At 41.1% G+C, this 26,873-nt stretch overlaps 1 protein-coding gene across 1 annotated transcript in view; it reads left to right on the top strand.

Annotated features, from left to right (window-relative positions):
- Positions 1-1,491: 1,491 nt before the first annotated feature.
- Positions 1,492-26,873, top strand: part of crhr1 (corticotropin releasing hormone receptor 1) — a 96,410-nt gene continuing 71,028 nt past the window's right edge. The window contains exons 1-2 of the mRNA XM_028985932.1: positions 1,492-2,358; positions 24,823-24,910. Of these exons, the coding sequence (XP_028841765.1) occupies positions 2,338-2,358; positions 24,823-24,910 (109 nt within the window). The 5' untranslated portion in view covers positions 1,492-2,337. The remainder of the gene's footprint in view (positions 2,359-24,822; positions 24,911-26,873) is intronic.

Raw genomic sequence — 26,873 nt, 5'->3', positions numbered from 1 at the left:
CTAAACTTTGGACGATGTGTGGTTGACAGTGCACCACTGTACACTTTCAGACAGTAAGGTATTAACACCAAACCAAGCCGCGTCACGTGGCAACGGCTTACATCAAGATGTGGCAGGTTATTTCTAAATTAGGTTTCAACGCGCCCGCAGAATTAATGTCAGAGCAATTAGTCATCACTGATTGACCTTTGCAAGAGAATCTAAGCTGTTCCGGTTCGACAAAAGCATTCCGGTTAAGAAATATTATGCAATGCGTTGCTGTATTTTAGCTCAGGCAGTTGAATAAAAATGGATGTAAATCATTTCTACTTTAATTCAAGGAGATCTGCACTCTTGGTGGTGGAGGGTGATAAGAGGGGTTATGGATTGCTTAATGCTGACGATAAGACAGCACTTAAATGGTTTTAAAAAAAAAAGGGTAATAATCGAGAAAAGGACGCAGTCAAATGAACGACTTAAACGACTTCTAATGGGTAATAGATCACGTGACTTTTACACAGTCAGCTCGTAACTGCAAAGGAACACACGGAACAAGAACAAGTGCTGGAGAAGTCTGCTTACCCCCCCCCCAAGCGACCACTTGCCCTTTGGCTCGGGTGCAAATGTATTGTAAGACGAGTTTATAGCAGCCGACCGTGCAATGACATGTCGCACGATCGCACTTGGTTAACGACAGTGCGGTTTGAGGAACGCGGCGCCGAAATGACACTGATGATTAATTAAAAAAAAAAAAAACAGGAAGCCGCCCCCAATATGACGCGAGGCGCGGTCACCATAGCGGGAGCGCGCCCAAGCAATGATTTAGGCTTAAGTGAAAGTGATTGTCGTTGTGATACACTGCAGCACAGCACACGGTGACACAGCGAAATGTGTCCTCTGCTTTTAACCACCACCCTTGGTGAGCAGAGGGCAGCCATCACCGGCGCCCGGGGAGCAGTGTGTGGGGACGGTGCTGTGCTCAGTGGCACCTTGGCGGATCGGAAACCTTCGAACCGGCAACCTTCTGACTACGGGGCCGCTTCCTTAACCGCTAGGCCACCACTGACCCAAATAGCCACGGAAGTCTTAATTGGTTTGTGCAGATTTGATTCGGAAATAAATGCACTGTCAATCAATTCCATAAGCGTCGCGGCTTATTCAACAAAACATTAAATAAACGAAGCACGTCATTGGCCCGCGTCCCTGTCACGTGAGACGCAGGCAGCGACGACAGGTTTAATAACCGGTGTAATAAATGATTACTAGCTGGTCATTAATCTATTAGTAGCGTGGTAAAGAATTTACGACTCGCGGACAGAATGAATGTCACTAAGCCCTTCAACCTCGTGTCGCGTCTTTTTTTTTTTTTTTTTTTTTTGGAAATCAACTTCAAGCCTCACGACAGAACACACAAATAAAAAAATAAAAAAAACTTATATCCGTCGCGGTTATGACGGGTTTAATGAAACGGGCGCGTTTTACCGTCGAGCTTTGTCGGCCTGAAGTTCGTCATTAAAGCATCAAGGCTCCCGCGCCGAGGAGGGTCCGGCGCGCGCGCGTCGTGCGCGCGTCCGGCGCGCGTGCCCGCGGCTGTCAGCCCACGAGGCCGGTGGCGGCGACGCGGACGGAGCCGCCGGATTCCTCTCTTTTCCACGTTCGCGCTGCCTCTCGCTCCTCCGTGGGAGCGCGGGTGGAACCGCAGACCCGGCCGACGTCATTATTACTTCAGAGGCGGGCTTCATTAAAACGGTGGGGGGAGAAGAGCCTGGTCCCGTCAGACCGAAAGTGGGCAGAAAGTAGCCGGACGGCGGCGAAGGGAAGTTGGACCTGCGCTGGACGCGCGTAAAATCAACAGCATTGACAGATTTTTTTTTTTATTGCATTTACAAAAAATGTATTTAACAACGACGAGTAAAAACTTCTGATTCCACGAAGGCGAACCGGACACGGACATTTTCATTTTGGACAGCAGGACAGTAACAACTCTGGGATAATTTTTGTTTTTTAAAAACCTTTTCCCTGGATATAAACCTCATGCGGTAATATATATATTTCTTTAAATATATTTTTTTCTTGCAAAAAAAAAAAATCAGACTGAGGGACGAGAGCGGCGTCGCTCCGACGTTCCTGCAGCGTTTGAAGCCAAGAAGCGTCACTTTTACCCCCTTTTTGTCCTTCACGCGTCGCATATTGAAGCGCTCTTTTTTTTTTTTTTTTTTGTTCTTTTTAATTACCCCGAGGCTCGAGATGTGTAACACCCCCGTTACGAGAGGTCTGTGCGGTTGAGGCCGAGTAAAATAAACGCGGGACGGGGGGGTGAGGGCTGCTGCTGTCGCACCTGCCTGCACTTCGGGGGAAATGTGTCGCATCCTCGCCCAGGTAAGTTCAAGCGGTCCCCTTCCTTTATGCCCGTGCCTCATGCAACAAAGGGTGGCTCTTTTCCCATCCATTGGCATTGACGGTTTTTGTATTAAAAATCCTGTAATAAGCAATCCGAAGCTTTTCAAATTAATGCACTTTAAATGTGGAATATCAACTACCTACACTATATTACAATATATTGCATGTGTAGGTTGTTGATATTGTACATTTAAAGTGGCTTGACACACACATATATATATGCATGTGTGTGTGTATGAATGGATATGTGCATGGTAGTAGACTTTTTGCCACAGGTCCCCACGTGGCCCATCGAGGCCCGAGTGTGACAACACTCTGACATTAAAATTCCCACGATCTGAAACAGAAATGCGCGGGGTTCGGCCGGAGCTGCTGGCTGAACGTGAGGGTCTCGGTGACGGGGTGGGGGGGAGGCTGAGCAGTGAAACCCAGTGACTCAGCAGTGTGTAGGTGTGCGAGGAAGCGGACGATCCTGGACGGAGTCCTGCGGCCGGCGTTGCCTGTAATTGTCTGAGGTATTTAAAGGCTTTAGAGGAGCATAAATCCTGTTCACGCTGGCAGCTTGGCACCTAGCGCAGACCGGCAGCGTTACAAGTCTATAAATTAGAGCTAATGCAATCAATAAAAAGAAAAGCGTGTGTTTTTCTTGTTTGTCCTAGAGGCATGGCAAGACATCACTTTCATACGTGCGTGCAAACACATGTTCGTCTGCTAGAAAACCATGGCAAACCATGGGGATCATTTCATTCCATGCATGCCACCAATTTCCCAAATGTCCCAAATAATCAGAACCTTGATGACACTATGACATCAGATCTTCTTTAATGTAAATGAAACGAATACAATATGTGCGATACATTTGCCTTGACACTGAATAGTATAACGACTATTAAAAGTGCTTTTTTCAATTCCACATGGTTTCATGCTCTTCTTAAGAAGCCATTTATTCAAGGTGACAAGGAACGAGTTCCGGTCTTACTTGTGTCATTTTCAGCTGGCATGAAATCGCAACTGAGGGTATACCACCAAAGGGGGCATGGGGACGTGCTCCCAGGTTTGAATTGCCAGGACGTGGAGCTGCTTTTTATCTGCTGTTCCCATTCTCTCATGCTGCCCTTTTCAGACTGGTCCTTTATCGTAAATGTTCCATCGTTAAGAATGGCGCAGCCATGCCCCGCAGCGTTGTCGGATATTGTTATTGTGTCATAGTTTGGAGTAAAAGTCTGAAAATATTCAGCCCATGCATTGGACAGCAGTAGAGCCTGCGGGGCTGTGTGTGTGTGTGTGTGTGTGTACGCGTCCTATAATGAACTCATCACAGGGTAACCAGGTGCTTGGAGTCTGACGGCCAGAGTACATCTCCACAGTGATCAGGGAGAGGGCGGTGGGACTGACAGGTCTGCGTTTGTTGTGTTCCCACCTCAGGGCTTTGACACGCGTGCAGCAGAGCATCGGGGAGAAGTGATGCGATTGCAAACGCGCCACTTCTTTTTTGGCCTCTCTTCTCTTCTTTTGCAAGCGCAGGTGTGCTCCTCTGAGTCGGGCTGGTGTCACATCTTGTAGAGTGCATCTGTCCTAGATGCTGATAATGGAAACCAGGCCAGAGGTTGCTCACAAAGTTAAAGAAGTCACTCTTACAGCGCAAGTTCCTTCCAGAAGCCAAACCTAAATCAATTTGTGAATGAAAAAAATAAACCTTGGGTACATTCTCAGTAGTTTGGTATCTTAGCAATAGCATGTTGTGGGCAACTGTGTCATTTTTCTCTCATTTACATTTTACATTTACAGCATTTATCAGACGCCCTTATCCAGAGTGACTTACAATCAGTTACAGGGACAGTCCCCCTGGAGCAATTTAGGGAAAAGTGCCTTGCTCAGGGACACAATGGTAGTAAGTGGGATTTGAACCTGGGTCTTCTGGTTCATAGGCGAGTGTGTTACCCACCAAGCTACTAGCACACCTCTCTCCAGTCTACAGAGATCACACAATTTTTGCAGAACAGATCAGACTCACCAACGTCCTTATTATTAATTTGTGTTGGTCCTGTTGAGCTGTTAATTTGTTCCGTTCTTTTTGACCAGAAGGGGGCGCTGTTTTGTGTTAGTGTGTATTCATTCTGACAGGAATTTTGCATGTAACGAATAGATAGTAATCTGTCATGTTTTTTTTATTAGTATCAATCTAGATTTAATCAGTGGTTCAGAGTGGAAGCATAATCAATTTTACATTTGAATGAAGAAAAATTAAATACAGTCCAAAGAAAACAGCCCTCTACCCTTTATACAAGCGAATATGTATGAATATTGGTTTAGCGCACATGTCTGGGTTCTACCCTCTTTTTACATTTTCTTCATGTTTTACTTAGGGTTTTAGACACTATCAGACTTTCAAAGAATTGCTTAATAATATTATCATTGCGTTATGATTATAAAACATAATCCTGTATCACATAAAACATAATCTGACATCATTTACATTTATGTAATTTGTCAGACGCCCTTATCCAGAGCGACTTACAACATGCTTTCTATAGAGGCACATTTTCCCAGAACTCAATTCCAACTTGGGAAACTTCTCAACCATGTTTGAGTGCCAATATCCAGATGATTTTCCTTTGAGTCCTTTAAGTTTGGCATGCAACTGAGAGCCTTTTCAGTATGATGCTGTAAGATGTGTAGCGATCGAAAAGACGCCAATGCCTCTTATCATGTTCATTATGTCTATCAGTGCACCAGGCACTTGCTTCAGATAAGTAGTCTCACTCTGTGCCATGCTTAACAATTTTTAGTTTTTTTTTTTTTTTTTTTGGCAGGTTTATGTCACTTCAGCCCATTAAAAACACACAACCATATGCACAATAATTCATAATACACAAGGGTTCTTGAGTTCAAAAACACATCTGTGTAAATCCTTTTAACAAGTATTTAGATACGAAATGCATTTTTGAACACCATCGTTAGAGCTTCAACCTCATAAATTACGCTTCATTCTATAATATGGCAATTAGTAACAGTCTACAAAGGACACCCAAATCTTGGAAAGTGACATTTCAGGACTTTCAAAGACTCACATAAAAGGCCCTTTTTTGGTTGGAAGTTAAGCCTAATTAGATTTGTCCATAAAATTAGCTTGGGCAGACAAAGCAGGGTCTTCTGGCAGGAGAAGCCGTACTTTTTATGTGTTTTTCTGCTAATGGCCAAATTAGCATTATGCACCATTTCTACACTGTATATGCCATTTAACACGTGTGAAATGGTCACACCTTTACTTGTGGTGTGTGGCTTATTGGTTTGGGGATAATCACTGTGAAATTTTCATGCATCCAGGGACTTACTGATATCAACTTGGCATTGATGCTGATGAGAATTAAGTCTCTTCTGGTGCTGGAAAATGCATTAAGAGGCAGGATAATGTTCATTTCTGAAGGAAAATTCTGATAATTGCTTCATTTACAGTTCAGCTCTCCAATTTAAACAGTTTCTCCAAATCTACTGTAGAAAAAAATACAAAAAAAAAAAGGTGTGCTTCTCTTTTGGCTTTTGACCAGTCAGGGGATGGTCTGGTTACTTGGGTAGGAAGATAAAATGATAACAATAGTTATTTTGAACACATATCTTGCATAGTTGTACTGTGTGTTAGACTGGAAAACTAAACAGAACAATGTTTATTAGACATGTGAGCCTTGACTGGTCTCATGATTTGATTACGATTATCTTGATGCATCCCTTCAAGAGTTAAGGTCTCGCTTACCAGTGTGGATGCTTTGATTTTCTCCAATCGGCACTCACCAGATTCCATGAATACCAGAAAAGCACCTAGTTCAGACATCCATGGCTTTAGGTGAGCGTGGACTGAACGACAACCTTTTTTCTGCTCATTAGAGCAAATCTACAGCCGCGTCCTCTCTTCCTCTCAAAAACAGCGAGTGGGGCTCCAAACAAAAACCATGTGTGGTTTTCTAAACTTCTGGTAAGACGATAATGTCGAGTTGTAGTTCTCGGGACACTGATATGAACAGCTTTTCCTTTATTCTTGCTTTGTGTGTGTTTCCGAGGGGCAGACCAAACGCTAGCCCGCTTAGATTCTATTGGTTGGGCAAAAGCAGTCAAAGTTAAACAATATTCAATTTCGACCACGGTGCAAGCACAAGGCCACTGAGTGACGTGCCGCACAGCATGAAACACATACCTGGTGCAGCGCTATACACAGATCATGCAGCCAATACGTTTAGAAAATCACCAACAACGTCATTATGATATAATCGAATATGTTCTACACCGCATCGATGCAGAATCGTCCATGCATGCGTGCATCGCAATGCACCGATTTGAAGATTAATTTCAACACCCCTACTGTTTATGCATAGAACTGTTTATGCATACGAACACCGAACATTGTTGTGCCAATATTTCACTTGTCACGTTCTCGCCTTGTCGTGTTGAGGAATGTGACAAAGGTGTGGAGAGGGGAGAGGACTGAGACAATAGACAGAACTAACACCATAAACAAGCACCACTACTAACAACACTACCGCCAAAGGAAGGGGGGATACAAAGGGAAAGCAAATTAAAACAGCAAGCACACACACACCAGCGAAGGGTCCAAAACCTGAAGCACACAAAGCACAGAACACACCTATAACCACACACGGTGAGATCTCGAGCAGACCTCTTGTCTAGTAGCTGAGGTCGCTGGACATATTTCGGCAGCCAATCAGCAGCGGTAGGCCTAGCCGGACGCACATTTGCTCAAGGGGACTTCAGTGGAACCTTGGCAGTTTGAGTCAGTTTCCAAATTAAAACTGGGTGACAGAAATAAAAAGGGTTATTATCCACTTTCAAATAACTAGTGTGTGTTTTTGCACTGATTTTTTTATATATAAATACTGAGGACACGCTTGAAAATGTCAAGAGCTCAAAATCGAATGAAATTCTGAGACTTTCTGAGCATTGCACCCATAGTAATTAGTTATGGGATTGTCACATCCTCCCCATGGTTGCCCCCTGCCAGTAGTGACCGCCTGTGTTTTTATTGAGTTCACTTTGATTTATCCTGGCTTTCCCGTTATGTATTGTCCTTTTCAAAGACATTCATTTTGGTTTGTATCTTGAGATGAAATGTTTTTTGCCCTTTTACTTGTGTTCAAGCCCTAGTGCAACCTCACCTTTTTTTCAAACTACAGGTCAACACAGATTCTCCTTAATATTCAGCAACTGTGTGGGATTACGTGTAATGGATGTCTGGATTAGCCTTGCTGTAATTGAGTATCTTCTGTCTTACCAGACTGGCTTTCCTTTCAGCTCTGGCTTGGTTTCTTACATTTCACAATGTTTGTCGTACTCATATTTTGGTCTGCCCTCAAAGGCTGATATTGATTTCGTTCACAGCCAAGTCACACAGGCTTTTTAAAAGGACTGGGCCACACTCTTGACACCTTCCAGATAAAGCTTAGCAGGAGTCGCTGGAGTGAAAACAGTTTACCCCACCCATGTCTTTCCTCCCAAGGAATCACTTTCCTCTAGGCACTTTGCCAGAGATGTTTGAGAAGAGCACTGCGGTGTTTCACAGCCCCAGGTATGTAGCCGTGCAGCCAGAACTGGCTGCTTTTTGATTGCGAGGTCAGTGCTGCACTGTAATGTACACTTACCCACTGGAGACTGTCAGGTGAACAGCCATGCGTTGACAAAGCACCTCTTACAACAATAATCACAATAAGTATGTAAAAGTGACAGACCTAAGTGTGATCTTACGGTAAAAATAAGAAAAAGAACAATAAGAACAAAAAACAAACAAACATTATAGCCATAAAAATGAGCACATTAACAAAAAGCAGTCAATGAGATTATATTTGTATTATGCCTAAATCTGCAACAGATTTATTTACAGTCTTAATTAATTTACTGTTTTAATTTACAGTCAGCATATGCAGCGACATGTAACTACATTCACATGTACTCGTCTTCCCCAATTAAAGCTTAAAAAACTAAAAAACTAAAAAATCAAAAGAGGTATAGCCAGATCCCAATTGGCAATTCCCATTGTATCATAATGAGGCAAGAGAAAAACAATCTTCTGTTTTTTTTGGGGTTTTTTTGCTGTAGCCTCTGCATTTTTGCAAATTAGGTAATTAACGTTATGGAACAAAACACATCATGGTGTGCCTCAAATAGTGAGCTTTCAGTACCTGGAAGATTTCACAATTTCACACTACAGGGTGCGCTCCAAAAAATAATAGGGAACAGGGGAACTGAAAGAGCAAACAGAAAGGACTCACAGAATTCAGGGTCAGTACTTTGACAACAAGGAGTGGGAAATGCAGACACATGACCACGATGGGTGACGACCATTCTGGAATGGAAACACAGACATGTGGAACACCGACAAGAATCGACACAGACCGAGAGAGAAACTGACAGACATCGGAACCAAACTGGTCCAAATAGCAGACCAAAGCTACGGCCTTCACCGGGAAGGCAGTATTTATTGCTGTCCCACTGCCCAGAAGCCTTGATAACCCATACCACCAGTCACCGTAAACACTTGGCCCATATGGCATATTGGCATGTTTACTGCCCCTGCACCCCTGTATTTTATAGCCCTGTATGTAGGAATCTGCCAGAAGGGCACAGATGATGAGGGCCGAAATCAAGCGGAAGTGCTTGACCCCAATTTGTGGTGCTCTGTCTCACGGCCACTGGGCTCTGGGTAAACATGTCATGTCTCTTGATTAGTTGTCATGATGTGCTTATCTTATAATGAGATAGGGGTTCAGCAGCAGCGTTTACTTTTAACAAAAGTCTAAATAATTAGCCTTAAGGAGCTGTGGAACGTGCACACACGGAAGCTCAGTACCTTTTGGAATGGCGGGTGCATTAAGGTTATTGGGCTTGGCCTGTGTGCTTGAGAAGGGTTCCCCTGTGTTATTACCACAACCCATGCATCCAAAATTAATCACCCACAGAGATGGTGCCACAAGGGACCTCAGGCATAAAAAAGGATATTGACTTCCCACACTAAACGCTGGAGCTGTGTCACATTCATTTATCATAATTAACAACCCCATGGCAAAGAAGTAGCCTGGAATGACCACCTCAAGGTCACAAGCAAAGTCCTTTGTGTTGTTTTGGTTTTTATGTTTATTTATTAATAAATATAACATTATGTGCTGTGCATCATAAAAGTTGACCTCTCAGTAACCTGTTTTAACCTCGAATGGTGGCAGGGGGCTTTTGTATAGCCCCAGCAATCCACCTCCACACACACTTCCCCTCATTGCATGGCTCTAACTAGTGTTGTTTTAGAAAAAAATATCTACATTAACAAACCTTCATGACATGACACAAATGAAAGGAGACACAACGTAAATGCTGGTCATGTGACGGTAACAAAATATACCATGTAAGATATTTCCTCTTGTTTAATTGCATTATATTTATGCAGTATTTCTGTTTCATATGTTTCCTGTTTCCTGAGACTAAAATATAATTTTCATTGACTAAAACTAGACTAAAAAAGTAATGGATAATGTTGACTAAAATAAGACAAAAATTCTCTGACATTTAGTATACTAAAATGAGTATAGATGTGACAAAATGACAGCTTGGCAGTAAGACAAGTTAAAAACCTATGTTAAGACAGGCCGCCAAAAACAACTAGCTCTCACTTCCCGTTGTACCAAGACACTCACTCAAACATAGGCACTTAGACAGACACACACACACACCCATAAATGCTGTCAGGCCGTCCTCCCACACAGGCTGTTGGAGGGAGAGAGCTTCATATCAAGCATTCACTCTCGTGCCGCTACGCATTTGCAGGCTGGCGAACACACACTCGCATCCACCGCCTGCTTCCTCTGCCACCGCTTGCTCATTCTGGTTCCACATCCAAGCCCCAATGAAACACAGGCAGCCAAACGTACACGGGTGCCCAGTCGGCCAAGCTGGCAAACCCCTGTAACCAGCCATATTACTTAACAGCATAGATAAGTAGGGAAGGTAAATATTAGAATGACTGAGGTCTGACCGTGTAAACAACATTAGTGCTGTAATCAGACTGCGAGCTGGTCCGGCCAAAACCGCTGCGCGGAATAAATAAATAATGAAATGCTTTAAAATAAACACGGCAACAGCTGATGGGGAACGTGGCTGGATTGCACAGTCATGCCTGCCAATGAGCTGTGGTTGACCCACTGGGACCCAAAAGGCAAAATCTGAGGGCTGTAGGTATTTCATTAGAAATTCACAAAATATATGGCAGCGCATAAGCAACCAGAGCCCATACATAGAGCTGGAAACTGCAAACTGATTATAATGATCTGAGGAGAAATCAATTAATTGAGGAGCTAAATCAAAAACATCCAATAATTTTTTTTCCGGGCATTGGAACACAATCCAGTATATAGAACAATGCAATATGAAACAGCACAATGTAACTAAAAACTATACATTTTACAGTAAAGATCTTATTCAGAGATACAGTAAAAAGTGCAGTATGGAATGTAGGAAATTTTAAGCAGCGTTGTGAATTTTGAACAAGCTGTGGTGTTGCAGATCAGCCATTTTATGAGGATGACGCCTGATGGTCTTCTGTGTCATCTGCCAGAGGGGAGAAGTTCAAAAAGATTTTGTCAAGGCTGTGAGGGGTCTGAGATTATTTTTTTCTGTCCATTTCTTGTCCTGGAGGAGCACTGATGTGGTTCATTTGGAACAGCAGTGAGTAACAATTTGGGGCGACGAGATGCACACTGGTGTCAGAACACATCCTTCCTCCATGACAACATCGCACTGCCTTCAACCAGGGCATGAAATTGCTGAAGCTGCCATTAGAACTTTAATAATGCTGTGATGCACTGCCAATCCCAGTCTGGCAGCTGTGTTGTCAGGGTTGCTGTCTTCTCCACTTCGAAACAAGGGTTGTGTTTGAAGCAACAGGAACATCCCAGCATATTTTGTCATTTTGTGAAAGATCAAAGCATTTGCCAACTTTGTAACTTTTAAATGAGGGAGTGAGTTTAGTGAGGAATTTGTGACATCTTGCACTTGAATTGCTTGCAATTGTCATCTGGAGTTCCTGCTAAGTCAAATTTAATCACTTTAACACTTTTCTGCCACATACTTTTCATTCCATGAAATGTGTCTGTTATGCTGGTCTGTGGATGTTTTTTTGTTTGTTTATTGTTATGGTGTGATTTATTGGCTGTGATTGCCATTATGCCATTATTCACGCTGTGTCATCATGGAGCTGTGTTCCCACGTTTCATTTCTCAAATGGACTTTAAAAGAGTTAATGGTTTTTGATCCCTGAAGACTGTCACAGAATTTTGGATGAATTAACAGTGAATTAATTGGTAAAGAGTTGATGAGAGCAGATGCCGATGCTCGCCCTGAGAAACATTCTTGCATCAGCTGCACAGGATCCTGCTCCTTGATCCCGGATTGACAGGCTGCTGGAAAAAAAAAACGTCTGGAATTGTAAAGAGTCGATGAATAATGCAGAGCAGTCAATCCCAGGCATTCCGCAAGCCTGAAATTAATTCCCCCCCTCCTGTCCTTTGGAAATATTTTAACAATTCTAGTAATGGAATCATCAGTTTGAATGTGCAACTCCAAGCCAGGGGAAATTGACCCAGGGGACAAAATTCTTTTTTTTTTTCTTTCTTCCATTTACTGTGCCACCCTCAGTGCTCACTCCTCTTGGATTTTTTAAAGGATTATGTGGGTGTAATAATACAGAGATTGTAATAAAGTACTGGTTACAGCTGATCCAGTAGTACATTTTACATTTACAGCATTTATCAGATGCCCTTATCCAGAGTGACTTCCAATCAGTAGTTACAGGGACAAATAGTTAACCATGTTACGGGTAAACGTGTTCGGTTGGGGTTCGGGATGTGTGTGTTATGGGGATTTAATGTAGCATGTTCAAGGGGAGAAACTTTACACCGTGACGTAGTTGTGTAGGTCTGGAGGAGATAGAGAGACGCCTTCCTGTTATTTTGAAGCCAGACGAGAAGGTTTGACTGTTGGCGCCACCTACTGGCTTCCGTTAAATAAAAAGCGTTATTCCGAAACCCTTACGATTGAGCCGATTTCTCCTTTCCTGACCTTGCGGCGATGGCTCATCACAATAGTATATAGTATGCGATTACGGACGCAGCATAAATTTCATTTATCGCAACTCTTTGCGATACCAATACCGCGTACACTATTATCGCGATAATGATAATTGTTCGAGATATTGTGCAGCCCTAGCTTTATGTATTATTTGGTAGACATTGTACAACAAAATGTGTCACCATCTTTAACTATCACCCTTGGTGATGTAAAAAGTCATGTAAATTACAGCTGATTATCTATGCCTGTACCAGATTTCAGGCCATTTTACTTGGTCTCTGGCCTGTGAGAACTGTTGTGATTTTTTTCCACATTTGCACAGAAATTTCACAGAACATATGGTCATAAATTTGCATTGAAAAGTCATGGAAACTCTTTTCTAAAAATGAAAGTTCTGCAAAAGAACTCTGAGTTAAGAATTACCCAATAAACCAAAATGATAATGCCATTGATATCAATTCCCTTTGCTACTTTCATATGTTGCAGAAGTCAACTACTGATTAGAGACCTCTTAAGCCATCTCTCTGGAGAGGATTTTTAGATAGAAGTGATTACCTTGGCAAGAATTCCTCTAGTGGAGTGCAGGGAACCAGCATACCCTGACATATGGTGGATGTACCTTCAGTATAGCTCTAGATCCATATCAGCTGACTTCACACAAATTGTCTTCAACCTTTCCAGGTGGCTGCAGGAGATCAAGCCAGGGCAGCGAGCCAACAATAATTTTGGTAATTGGCTAGTTGCAATTGAGCAGAAAGGGATAGAAGGTTGAGAGAAGGTTAAGCGATCCCTTTTGAGGGATGAAAAGAGAGGATAAGGAAAATAAAAATTGGAAAAGGGATTGCTGGATAGCACTAGGGAGGAGTTTTTTTATGTTTTTTCTTTTTTCTGTTCCATTTCTGTCACTCCTGTACCATGTCAACGTGGCAAGAATACTGTTCTGTGTTTCACTGCCATGCCCATCCATTTATGGCATTTATTTTAATTAATAAGTATATACGAGATATAATGTAATGTTTGGGTGGGATGGATGTTTGGGTGGATCCAGGGCTGGGATTTTGGGCACTTTTAACTAAGTTAACCATGATCCTCCACTTGCACTTAAACAGACAGCAAGTCACCATTAAATGAGCACTTAACAAACCTTGTACAGTTGAAAAAATAGCAAAGATACAGATGGTCAGATAGAATATTTATGATTAGGAGATTATGTAATAATTGCAACAGGCAACTAGAGATGCCCACAGTTTAAGACAACAATTTTTGTCTCAACCTACTCAGGTTTAAATTAATTGTATAATTGATGCATCTTGATGCAGACCATGAAGATTCTTCATCAATGCAGTGCACAACATAATCGATTATATCATGAAGATGTTGCTTGGTGATTTTCTGGCAGTGGCATAAAAATCTTGTAACAAAAAAGTGACTGTGGCTGCCTGATCTGTTTACAGAGCGGCAATCGGCCAATACAATCAAAGCGAGCTAGTGTTCGTTCTGCCACTTCAAAACACACACACAAAGCGGGAATTGGGGAAAAGCTGATCTTAACAGTTTCTGAGTGTACAGAAAGTTTAGAAAACCACGCATATTTTTCTTGTGCTAAGCCCCGTGGTCTGAAAGTTGCTTTAGCAGAAAAAAACAATGAGCAAAAAAACGGTCTGTGTTCAGTCTGCGTGCACCTGACACCACAGACATCTGAAGCTTTTGTGGCTTCGGGTTGTAACGGGTTTGGGTCGGTGTGACTAACTCTGCCCACAGTATAGTGATGTGTGCATTTAAAGGAGTACTACCAGTGTATATGAACGGCAACAGTGTCATCATGTGACAATGTAGAAAATATATGGCATGCATCGCGATGCATTGATATTGAGGCATTGAATTGAGGCATTCCCACCTCAAATTCCCAGCTTTGACATGGGTGCTTTAATTCGAAAAATCTGTTTGTGGGTCTTTCGCATTCATTTTTTTTCTAGCTAAGGTGTTTATCAGGAAGACTGCCTATTCACAGACAGTGAATAGCCTCACAAGCAAGGTGGCGCTTCAAGCCTTGGTGGTGCATCCCATAATTCAGATGGATAATGTCTGACTTTTGAAATAGCGGCATTGGCAACAAGCCTTTCATAATCCCCCTCCTCCATCACAGGCACACACGTACACTAATTGATGCTTGCTGACACTTAAATCTCTTTTTGATGGAGCCACCATTACATCAAAAGCTGCTTCAATAGTGACTTTCACAAAAGCCAAAGTCGTGTATCACTGCGAGACCTGAATTTGGCACATCTGCCTCACACAGCCTTACTTCCACCCAGAGCTACAGAAGAAGCTGTCAGAGAATTTATTTCTAATTTGGCCTAACTGCAAATATCGAACTTTTTGACAGAGTAGGCTGATCTGAAGCAGAGTTATACAGAGATCCGTTACATTTGTGGTGGACTCCTCTGTCTCTGTCTTTTTCACTTTCTGGTTCCCAGCGTCTCAAAATATTCTTAGCAGGCTGCCTGCTCACGGAAGATAAGGTGGGACCCAGGCAGTGTGTCGAAAAATGGCTCCACACAGGCCCACTGAACTAACACCTCTGGGGTCCCTTAAAGCTGCCCCAGGATATCGTGTGGGAAAATAAAGGGAAAAAATGAACTGCATAAGGAATGAGGGAGGTGCTGCAGAAATTGTAGGAGTCCACTCTGAGAGCCATACCGCTCCATTCATTTGCACAAGAGAGCTGTCTTGGCCCTTTCTAGTGCTGTCAAGCTTGGACAAGGGTGTTTAGGCCAAGAGAGCAAGGCACAGAGGGAAGATGGCCAGGGTCAAAACAGAAAAAATGATCTTTTATTCTGTTTCTAACATTACCTTCTGCTTCTAGGCCTTCAAAATCTCTTTTGGCTTTAACAATCCAATCATCTCTTAGCACAGAGAGTAATGACAAGAATGTGTGCGCCTTGCCAAACTCGCTGATCAGAGATGAGGTTTGTCTTGATCTAAGTAATCGACGCGAAGGCTGGAATGTATTAAATACAGAATGTGACACTCCTAGGAAAAGAGCTGATGCTCAGTCTGCAGGTACAAAGGGAAAATAACTAAAATGCTCTGGAAATATTGTAAATAAAGGATTTTCTATGTCTGAAAATATTTATTGTAATGTATTTTAAACTCAAACATAGTGTATGGGCATATTTAGTATCATGTCATGTACAGAACTCCTAAATATACAGTCTCAAAATATCATCTTATATGATTCAATAGACTTGAGGCTCTGAGACTGGTTCACTCACAGATCAACTCAAACCAATAGAAAATTGATGGTGGTCAGATGATGCGTCATGCACGGATATGGCTATTTTAGTTCTGCTTTTACGCTGAGAGCTGTACACTTACTTCGGGCACATCAGCAATGTCAACATCGCAGACAGCATCGCTCGATGTGAAGCTGACCTATTTAAACACCAGAGAAGGTTCTGTGAATCTCTGTCCTGCTTGGGTGGGCTTAAGGCAAGCTCACCATTTTAAATTGACAACAAAGACTGTCAGCGGGGAAAAAAAAATCCAGTTAAACCATGTGACTGGGATTTCCTAGAGCTGCTTTTTTTGCACCTTTTTTCCCCCAATATGTTTTTGGACAGTCCAGTCTGTGTGTGTGTGTTTTGCTTAATTTGTTTTCTTTGAAGGCTGACCACCAACATTGTGGGGTTAGAAAGCGCATGGATGTAACCAAGGCAGCCCCTACGAGGAATGAAGGCTCTCTGGTTTATAATCATCACAGCTACGCACACCTACTAATTATAGTACAAGCACTTACTGACATTTAGAGCTTGCATCAGAGCTCTTGAACTACTTCTCATTTTTATTCCAGTATTTAATTTATTAGAGTCATTTTTTAAGATATTTAGATTGGTATACAGTACAGGCCAAAAGTTTGGACACGCCTTCTCATTCAATGTGTTTTCTTTATTTTCATGACCATTTACATTGGTAGATTCTCACTCTAGGCATCCAAACTATGAATGAACACATGAGGAGCTATGTACTTAACAAAAAGTGGAGACCTGGTCTCCACAGTCACCGGACCTGAACCCAATCCAGATAGTTTTGGGTGAGCTGGACCGCAGAGTGAAGTCAAAGGGGCCAACAAGTGCTAAACACCTCTGGGAACTCCTTCAAGACTGTTGAAAAACCATTTTAGGTTACGACCTCTTGAAGCTCATCGAGAGAATGCCAAGAGTGTGCAAACCAGTAATCATAGCAAAGGACGGCTATTTTGAAGAAACTACAATATAAAACATGTTTTCAGTTATTCCACCTTTTTTGTTAAGTACATAACTCCACATGTGTTCATTCATGGCTTCAATTAGAATCTACCAATGTAAATGGTCATGAAAATAAAGAAAACACATTGAATGAGAAGGTGTGTCCAAACTTTTGGCCTGTACTGTATATTGCTTTTTAGACGTTTAGACATGTACGCACATAGATTGTTATGAACTGCTAAAAGTCTTTAATTATAGAAATATTTTCAAGCTGATTGTGTCTGTAACCATCTTATAGTAAAGGAAACCAGAAAAGGCATTTCATAGGTTTGGAACAGAAAAAGTAAACATTCTCAATTATGAAATATTATGTAAACAACATTAAGATTGCAAGGCCTTCATAAAGACGAATGTTGGTTCACATGGTTTAGAATAAACTACTTTAATTACTGCAAGGCAAAGAATCTTTCTAGTAATTTCTTCTAAGATCATATTATAGCTTTGGATATTCTTAGTTTTTATTTAAAAATTGCTTCAAAACACATGGATTTCATTTGATTAAGTAATTTGAGTAATTTTTTGACATCTTATACATTTCTGTCTTCAGATGAACAAATGCACAAAAAATGTATCCACAATGTTGCTTTGCTTCCACCACTAATCAGTCCTAATGAGGTGGAAGCAATTCATGTCCTGATAGCTGCAGGTCACATAGCACATTATTTAATGTCAATTCAATTAAAGTGAGTCACTCCCCACCATATTAACTTTGGCAGATGACTGTAATTCTGCCTTAAGAAGGTGACTTTGGCGACAGCACTGAACTGAAACGCCTCTGCTTCCCTGGAGAAATGTGCCTTAAATTCCCAATCATGCTGAACACGGCATCATTCAAATAAATCACCAAGAAGTTAATCTGAGAATACATTATACATACGTTACAACAACCCATTCACACACAAGGCAGAAGTGCAAATAATGCTAAAAGTCAGATGTCATTTCTCTTCATATTTCTAACTACATACACGTTTTTTGTTAGTGTTAATAATGTTTGGTTTATTATTTAAAATTTATTGAATTCCTCGCTGCCCCCTTTTCAAACCATTGAGCATTAGAAACAATAAATTATGCAAATTATGTAAAAAAAATTACAATGGAATATATGTCCATAAGTGTCTTGGGTCTTATTTTTTTCTATATGTCTTATATGTGTGTAAGGATGTATGAGGCTTGTGGCACATCTGTGTTCTTCAGCTGCTGTTGCTGTTGAGGATAAATGAAGAACAAGCATTCCCTGGCCCTGACTCTTGCAGTCTTGCACTAAGTCAAAGTGGCAAGAGCGCCATTCTGTATTTCACTGTCTTCGTGTGAGCCATGTGTCCCCCTCCTCTCCCCATCACCGCCTGTGCTGCTTTCAGAGCCGCACGCTCTCATCCATCCCATTCATTAACGTGACGGATAAACCCAGGCTATCATGTTGTGTGTGGGAAGCTTGAAATGCACAATATTCACCCGTCGGAAAAGCAGTGTCACCTCCTCCCTGGACACCGAAAAGAACCTGAGATATATCATTATTGTTATTATTATCATTATCAGTGGCTGCTTCATTGCAGCGTACACTGTGAGTCACCAGGTGGGGGGCTGTGAGGGGGCTGAGTCAGACTTTGTTGATACGATTCATTTTAAGTGAAGAAGAAAGATTTTTGAAAGTCGCAATCCCTGTGTTTATGGCATATTAGCTTTTCTGATGGGTTTAATACTGGATCATAATGACCTATAGTGATTTTGCATAATTTTGACATATGATAATAGAACTTTGGGGTTCTAGAATATACTATATAGTTTCAATTTGTACATATAAGTTCAATTTGTATTCCTATAACAAGTCACACAAAACAAATAAAAATCTAAGAATTTCTGCTTTTTTAAGGCTGACATTACAGGGTGTTGCAGATTGGACATTAACATAATTGTGTCATATTTCATGTACATAGGTGCTCAAAACACAGGAGAATATCAGATGCATTTGGCATCAGTGTTAGTCTAGGTGTAGATCTGTTTGGAGCAGTTGGTTGAGGAAATTCTGGTCTGAGTTGGTCCATGTTATATGCATGTATGGGTAAAGGATGTTACAGTGCTGGGCGTGATTCATTTTAACTCCACAGTATAACTTTATTAACTTAACTTAAATGTAACTTAATTAACTTAAGTATGTGACACTCAATAATTATTTAAACCAACTACACGACCAAGCATAATACTGTTGAATTCTTTACATACATTAAATAGGTCACGGTCTGTAGGGGCTCTTTTGTCCGTGGTTTCTCTTTGTGTTTCTGTCCTCAATATGTCAGATTTCTGCAGGTCGACTCCAGTCCTTGGGAGTCACTTCTGTTCTGTCCAGCACACTTGATCCTGCTAACGAATGGCTTGATGATCCTCTGACAGGCTAGATGAGACCTGCAGACAGCGAGTGCCCAGAAATATATATGAGGGCTGCTGATAGAGTTGAATTTTGCTGCATGTTGACCGCGGGGTGAATGCTGCCCTCTCATAATAAGGAGATCTGAGTTCAAATCTCAGTCTGGGGACTCTCTGTGTGGAGTTCGCTTATTCACTATATTCCCATAAGTCTCCTGTTGGTGCTCCAGTTTCCGTTTAGTTGAACTTGGACCAATGTGTGTTCCTGCCTTTAGTTCAACTTACTTTTACCCCTGACTAGATACATATATCTTAGTAATTACAGTTCTGTTACAGCTCCTTTTATTTTTGACTTTGATAGGCTTGTGTCTGTGGATTTTTTTCTTGTAAAACACACAATAATGTCATAATCTCCATTTTGAAAATTCAACCGTCAAAACAAAAAATAGGAGGGTTAAGAACTACAGCAGTGGTTCTTTCCCTCTGTTATGTGAGCTGGTGTATGTGACATCTAATTGGACCTACATCATGATGAAGAAGTGTTGGTGTTGACATTCAGCAAATAATGGATAATAGATATTTTCCAGAGAGATAAGGTGACCAGTCTCAGCTCTCAGTCTCATTTCAGAATCAGAATATCTTTATTGTCATTGTAACAAGTACAACGAAATTAGGTGCAGTCTCTGAGATGGAGAGGTATCTTAAATACTGCATGTAAAACAAATCTTAAAAAGAAGACAACTAGCATATATACTGATATAATACAAAATGTGATACAAAATATAAATATGATCTTCCATACTGTGGAGGCAAAACCAAAATTTTAGGTAATTTATACCTGAACATGTCTGTGTATGAAGCCCTAGTTACATTACATTTACAGCATTTATCAGATGCCCTTATTCAGAGCATCTTACAATCAGTAGTTACAGGGACAGTGTGTGTGTGTGTGTGTGTGTGTGTGTGTGTGTGTCCGGAGCAATTTAGGATTAAGTGTCTTGCTCAGGGACACAATGGAAGTAAGTGGGATTTGAACCACCAGGCTACTACCACCCTATAGGACTTCTGATGCTGGTGATTATAATAGGTTGAAATCCCGGTCTGGAAGCTGTCTGTGTGGAGTTTCTCTGTTCAACACTTCTTCCTGTGGGTTTCCTCCAAGTTATGTGAGCTGGAAATGTTAAATAGGCAGGCCCTGTACCTGGTACCAGTTCCACTCTTCTTTAAGGAGGTAGCTGGATATTTATACCATAACATGTATGTACAGTAGCTTATGCACTACTGCACTTTGCACTCTGACTGTCATACTCTGTCTGTCATTATAGAGTGCATGTTCCCCTCTTGTGACTTACTCCCACCAGGCTAGAGGGCTCCTGGAAGCCTGACAGGCAGCAAAAATCATATCCTTGAGCTGGCCGTGCGTTTCTCTCTTCAACCAGTTTTACAGTTAGAGACAGAAATGAACAAGAACTCACTGGCTGTGGGATGATAAAAGAGGGATCAGCCACAGCATTAAAGATCGCTGACCAATGTAGCTGTGATCTGCTGAGTTATGGACCCCATTCATTTTTGTCATTTTTCTCAAACTGTTTTTGAATACTTTTTTCTGTCAAGTAGTTTTTGTCATATGTACAGAGCATAATGCACCAAGCCCAATGAAATTCTTACTTGAGGACCATCGCTACAGAAAAGACATAAGGCTTCAAACAGAACACAGAACATTCTGTGTAGTGCCTGCTGTTGTTACTGTTACCTTGAAGGGGTGCAAAACTCTTTAGGTCAAATGGCATGTTTCAAGCTTCAAGTATTCAAAATGTCATTCTCTGTTTCATGCTCCAGTTGTGACATTTGGGCATTTTTCAACACAAGAACAAATAGTTCTGCCTAGAACGATGTACCCTGACACATGCCATTACAAGATGATCGGTGTGATTCACTTCATCTGTTGTTGCTTTTTTAATTTGTGTCTGTAGCATGTAGGTGGAACAGTAGCATGAAATAATGCGCTATAATTGTTTGCAATACGTCATCCATGCAACCGAGTGGGAGGGAGAACAGATTTAGCTTTGCCAAACTCAGGTTTCACGGCTGTAAAACAAAAGGTTAATGCATCGCATTGTTCCGTTACATTTCTAAACTCCTGAAATTCATTCAACAATTCAAGGATCAAACCCCAGCTCCAGCAGATGAGCCCGTTCAACTCACTGCTGTTCCCAGAATGATATTTGCATAACGCTGGGGTGAAAGGCCCCCTGAAGATCACAGGAGCATAATCCTGCCGTGTGTTCTAGGGCTCATGGACTTGCTGCAGACTCTGTTCCTGCATTCCTGCTCTACTGAGCTGTGAGAGATCTGCTGGACTGATCCTTACCACCAGCCAGCTTGTACTGCTTTCAGCCTACATTCACACTACGGGATAAATGTGGCTCAAACCTGACTTTTAGTGACACTGTCAACAGCTCAAATCATGTGAAATCACATTTTTACGATTGTAATTAGATACATTTCAATATATGGTCATAAATTGGAAAAAAAATGTTTTTATGCACTATGAAGAGAGAAATCAGAATTCCTGTGACGTAATCTATGCTGCACATTGATTTCCTGCATGAATACCTCTCAAGGCTGTGATGTCATTGCTAGTTTATTCACACAAAGTCTGATATTTAAAAAAGTGCAATGATGTGAACTGGCAAACAAAGTAAAAAATCTGAGTTGAAAACAGAAATTGTGCATTAAGTTCTGCAGTGTGAACACTGAATTAGGCTGGCTCTGCTATTTGTGCTCTGCTGGTGTCTAAACGGGACAGGCTCTCCAGCCGCTGCGTTGGTTGGGTGGTCATGTCGGGGGAGCAGAAAAGGGAACTGTGATTTGCCACCGCATGTTAGAATTGTATGGCGGCGCCTATTGTTACACCTGGATTACCAGTTTTACTGCATATCCACAGCTGCAGCCTACCTCGGTCTGGCCAGGAATGGACAGAGCTTACAACTGACAATGCAGTCATCAGGGCTGGGGATATGAATATCAGTTTTTCCAATGCATTAAAAAAAACCTGGATTAATAGTGGGAAAAATGTAAAATGCAAATGCCCTGGTGTTCATGAAGAATTTAAATAATTATTCACAAATCACATGCAACAAAAGAGATAAATATTATCAAATCGTTTATTAGTTAACTGTGTGGGGCATGTAACCCTTTCAATGGAATGAAAAAGCATAAAAGCAGTTTTCCAATGAACATGTATTGACATCATGAGCACAGAAATTTTCTTTTTTTTTTTTTTTTATTCACACACTGTTAATTTCTATACACTGTACGTACATAGTGAGGATAGTGGAAGGTATGAAGGAAAATGCTACTACGTCCATAAGCAGATCACATTCCCTCGTCTAAGTGAAACATTTTCTTTTAAAAACAGTAGATAGTTCTTCACAACAAGTTGGAAGAGTATAGAAAATGTAGAGCATGCTGTGCAGAAACAGATGACACCAGCAGACAGGAGACACATGTTCTTGAAGTACTTGATATACAGCTTGTCTGTTTGGCACCCTTTTTCACTTAGCAGAGGGGAGCCAGTCTTTAAAAAGACATGGATGAGCCCATCGGCGACACTTTAGGAGCACGTTTCAACATTTTTCTTCTTCAGAAACCGCCACCTGAATGCGACGGTAAGGACTAGCTGGCCTGAATGCATGTGGTTGCTTTGAGCAGAACAGCTGTGCTGCTGCCATGGGTTGGGGGACTACAGCTGTGGGCCATTCGGACTGTTAATGCCGGGTTTGTTCATGTGGAGCATGTCAGTCCAGCAGTCAGTCCACATTTCAGTCCTGTGATGGTGGTCCTGTGACAGTAGTAATGTGATGGGATGGATTGAAGCACAACGAGCATGGAAATCAAACAGAAAGGCTTTGTGTGGGCTTTTTTTTTTTTGCCACCTATGAATAACTGTCACAATAAAATGACTTTATAATCTCTTAAGGATGAGCATTTCTTAATCCACAAGGACCTTCTCACTGAACTCTCCTCTCGTTTCTTCCGTTCTCTTTTTTCCTCTCACACCAAGAGCACAGACCCATTTTCACCCATTATCATGTAACTCAGTCAGGGGAAGCGAAAAGCGGCCACTTCACAATGAGGTGTGTTTCCTCACGAGAATCTTACAGTGACTGAGCTCACTGGCACCACTTTCTATGAGTAGTCAGTGTCACTTATTTAACTGGAAGCAATTCTCACTGCTGTTATCTAACGTCTTTATGGACAGATGTGGGCTTAAACGTTTGTGTAAACGCTGAAGGATAATCTCAAGGCGCAGATGGGAAAATGAACCCATTCTGTAGTGCAGAAATGGTCAAATCAAAATTTCTGCAATTTCTTAGAAATCTATATGGGAGACACATAGATCCCTAGAGGTTTATCCTACAGGCTTAAATAATCTTTTACACTGAATAGTATGTCCTGGCATCTTCTAGTCATTCTTCATTGGCCATTTTCTGGCCATGGGACAGCTGCTGTGTGGATATATATATATATATTTTTTGGTAGGCCATGAGAGGTTATATGCACACCCAGAATCACTCAATATGATAACAATGAAAAGATTGGTAAGTGACCACCAGGCACTTGAAAGCTCCATTGCATCTATAAATACTGGCATATCATTTAATTTTTCATCTGTCAAGTTTTCCGTCTGAGCAAGGCTGAGCAATGTCCCCAATAGACATGGACACTGTATATCATTAGTCTTTGTCAAAACTCACACAACAGCATTGTGGTGCTGCTTCAGAAAGTGGTGATGTAGATACAGGTTATAGGTTTAAACATGCATGATAAAAACATGAAATAAAATTTCAGAAATCAGAAACCACTTGTTATTTTTGTATTGAAAAAGAAACTCTCTTTAAAGGTTGATGCATAAAGGACCTGTGTTGTGCTGGCTATATGTATGCCTGTTTTGTTTTGGTCTCTGGTGATTGCATGAATGAGAATATCGTGCTAGCTTTTCCCTTGACATTTTTATGATGGGAATGAGACAACTAAGACCATCTTGTGCTTTTTTTACGACACCCTCACTGCATTAAGAGTGCTTTTAGAGACCTATAAATGTGTCCTTTACCTTTAGGGGAAGGTTGGACATCTTATGAAGGGATCTGTTTCTAACCTAGTAAGGGCAATCTAGTTTGGTCCCAGAGGGGGGGAACATAGGATAGGAGCAAAAAGCTCAGGCGCAAGGGGGAATTTGTTAAAAAAAAACAAAAAAAACAACTCTTCAACAATTATTAAAAAGAACATCTGCCCCTAGGGGCTGATGGGGCTTTGGCAACCCCTGGGGTTGAGACCTAGTTAGGCCTTGTTGGAATGTCTTATGAAATCCTTCCATCCTTTTCAAAATCCACTTATTCAGGGTCACTGCAAAAAATAGAACAGTGTACGAGACTGAATGTGTCAATCACATTAAGTGTTTTTAATTTGTGTTAAATAAGCATCATTAAGCAATATATTTCTTCAAAATGTGACTCTTTTACTCTGCAATTCAAAGTGTGCAAATATGTGCATCTACATAGTGTGCAAAATTATGTGCCACTAAAGTCATCAGATACCACTGACTGCCTCTTCCTTTTCCATCCATGTTCCCTTGTCCTACTTTCTCCTTATCCAGGTGTTGACCATCTGGATTACGCTAATCTCTGCAGCAGCAGCCGATCTGACCTGCGATGCTCTTCTACTGCTTTCCACAAACATCTCCGGTGAGTGCTCTGTCTGCTGTGTGAAAATGGAGACACTGTGGCACGGCAGGAGGTTCTTAAACATACTAAAACATAAACAAAAATAAATTTTACACAGATGATTTCACATTACAATGATTTTTTAAAAGTCATTTTTAAATGCATTTAATATTAATTTACCTCCAAAATATCCCTTTTGATAGCATTAATGGGTGCATCAGTTTACATTAAAGATCATTATATCATAGTAATATTATATCACCACTTTGACCTCCTAACATCTCTGTCTTATTTATGTTATTCATGACTGCAAAGCAACGTGACAGGAAGTTGACTGAATTATGTTGCTGTACTAACAGCTGATGATAAATGGAACATTTTTTTATTGCTGAAGTGACATCTTCTCAAGAAATTCTCAATAATATTCTCAAATATTAACCAAACTGTGGATTAATATGGATTCGATTTTTTATTGCAGTAACTACTTGGAATAATTATAACAAGTATGAGTGCTGAAAGTCTTCTCATCTCAGGTCACTGCTGGTTAATATGTGGTCATGTTTAGAATTTGTTATTGCCAAACCCAAAAGGCATTCCCAGTGCTTCCCAGTACTAATTTGTGTCCATACAAACATGAAATCATCTTTAGGGCTGAGTTCTTTTCAGGAAGCTGTCATAAGATGCCATAAGAATGTGATATTCAGCTAATTCCTCTTTTCGAAAAACCCTACAAACTGCTCGTGTGGTCATCTCTTCAATCTGGTTTATGAGAAAAACAAATTAGCCATGCATAGATTGCATGGATGAAGCAATGGCAATTCCGGATTGAAGCTCTTAGCAATATAAACTATAAATACCCTCTAAAATCCAGCCCTTTATTGAATAGAATGACACATATATAATGAGCGTAAACAAAGTATAACATCATAAATTATTTTATTTTAATCCAAAGTATAATATAGATAAGGTTCACAGGTTCTGCTGGACCACAGATCTTCAGTTGTGGAGAAGTGTCTGAATTTGTTAACTGGTCCGCCACCTTTTCTCTCACTGAAATGTGCAACTCCGCTAGCGCTTTCTGGGCAAAATAATTGCGATCAGGAAGTTGAAGCTTTGGGTGAAGTGTCCTTATTTAGGGGCACCAGATGTCTTCTTTTCTTCAGACGTCATCTTTTTGAGACCTGGAAATTGCGTCCAGCTGGGTTTTTAGGATTGTCAGTGTTTTTGAGCTGATTAAACATTTGTCACATCAAGGCATCCTACACACCTATTCACTTTCAGTCACACTAGTGGATCGGTCTTCCAGCCACAACCCACTTGGGGAAGTGGAGTTTTTGCTAGTGAATAATAAAAAAAGTGACCAGATTTGAGCTTCTGAAGTGAATGGGATGTGTGTTGGATGCCTATGATTTGACAAATGTTTAGGCAACAACTGCTGGAAGCCTCTGTGATTGACAGTGTTGCCTATTTTTTGTCTTTTTTCTAACACAAATTTGGGGTTTCAGTGTGATAATGAGGCAATTATGAGCGGGAACAGTGCGTCTCAATAATATGGTAACATTTCATATCAAAACACTGAGTTGCTGAAACACCGATTTTTATTTTAATTGTTTTGTGGGAGCATTTGCATACATATTGGTACAGACTTGAGTTGTGCTTCTCTAACAAATCCTGCAAATTTAAACCAATATTCTATCAGGCTTCTTTTGAATTAAAATAATTGATATCTATGCATCTATGTTTTCCCCATTGGATATAATTATTCATAGTGTTTGCCATATTTCAGACTCCCGGTACAACTGACAATATGTAGACATGTCTGCAAGCTTTACTGGATTTAACATGTAGTTTTTAGTGACTCCTAAACAGATTTTGGTCTGCAGAAATCTCCAGGAATGCAAACAGTAATTCATTATCCAGCTGTCCCAGCAAGGCGCAATGGATCCGAACAATTTCTTTGAATATGCGAGCAGGCATGGCATCT

This window comes from Denticeps clupeoides, chromosome 7 (genome assembly GCF_900700375.1).
Source record: "Denticeps clupeoides chromosome 7, fDenClu1.1, whole genome shotgun sequence".
Taxonomy (NCBI): Eukaryota; Metazoa; Chordata; class Actinopteri; order Clupeiformes; family Denticipitidae; genus Denticeps; species Denticeps clupeoides.
The sequence above is the reverse complement of the archived record's forward strand: the minus strand, read 5'-3'. Positions and strand labels throughout refer to the sequence as shown.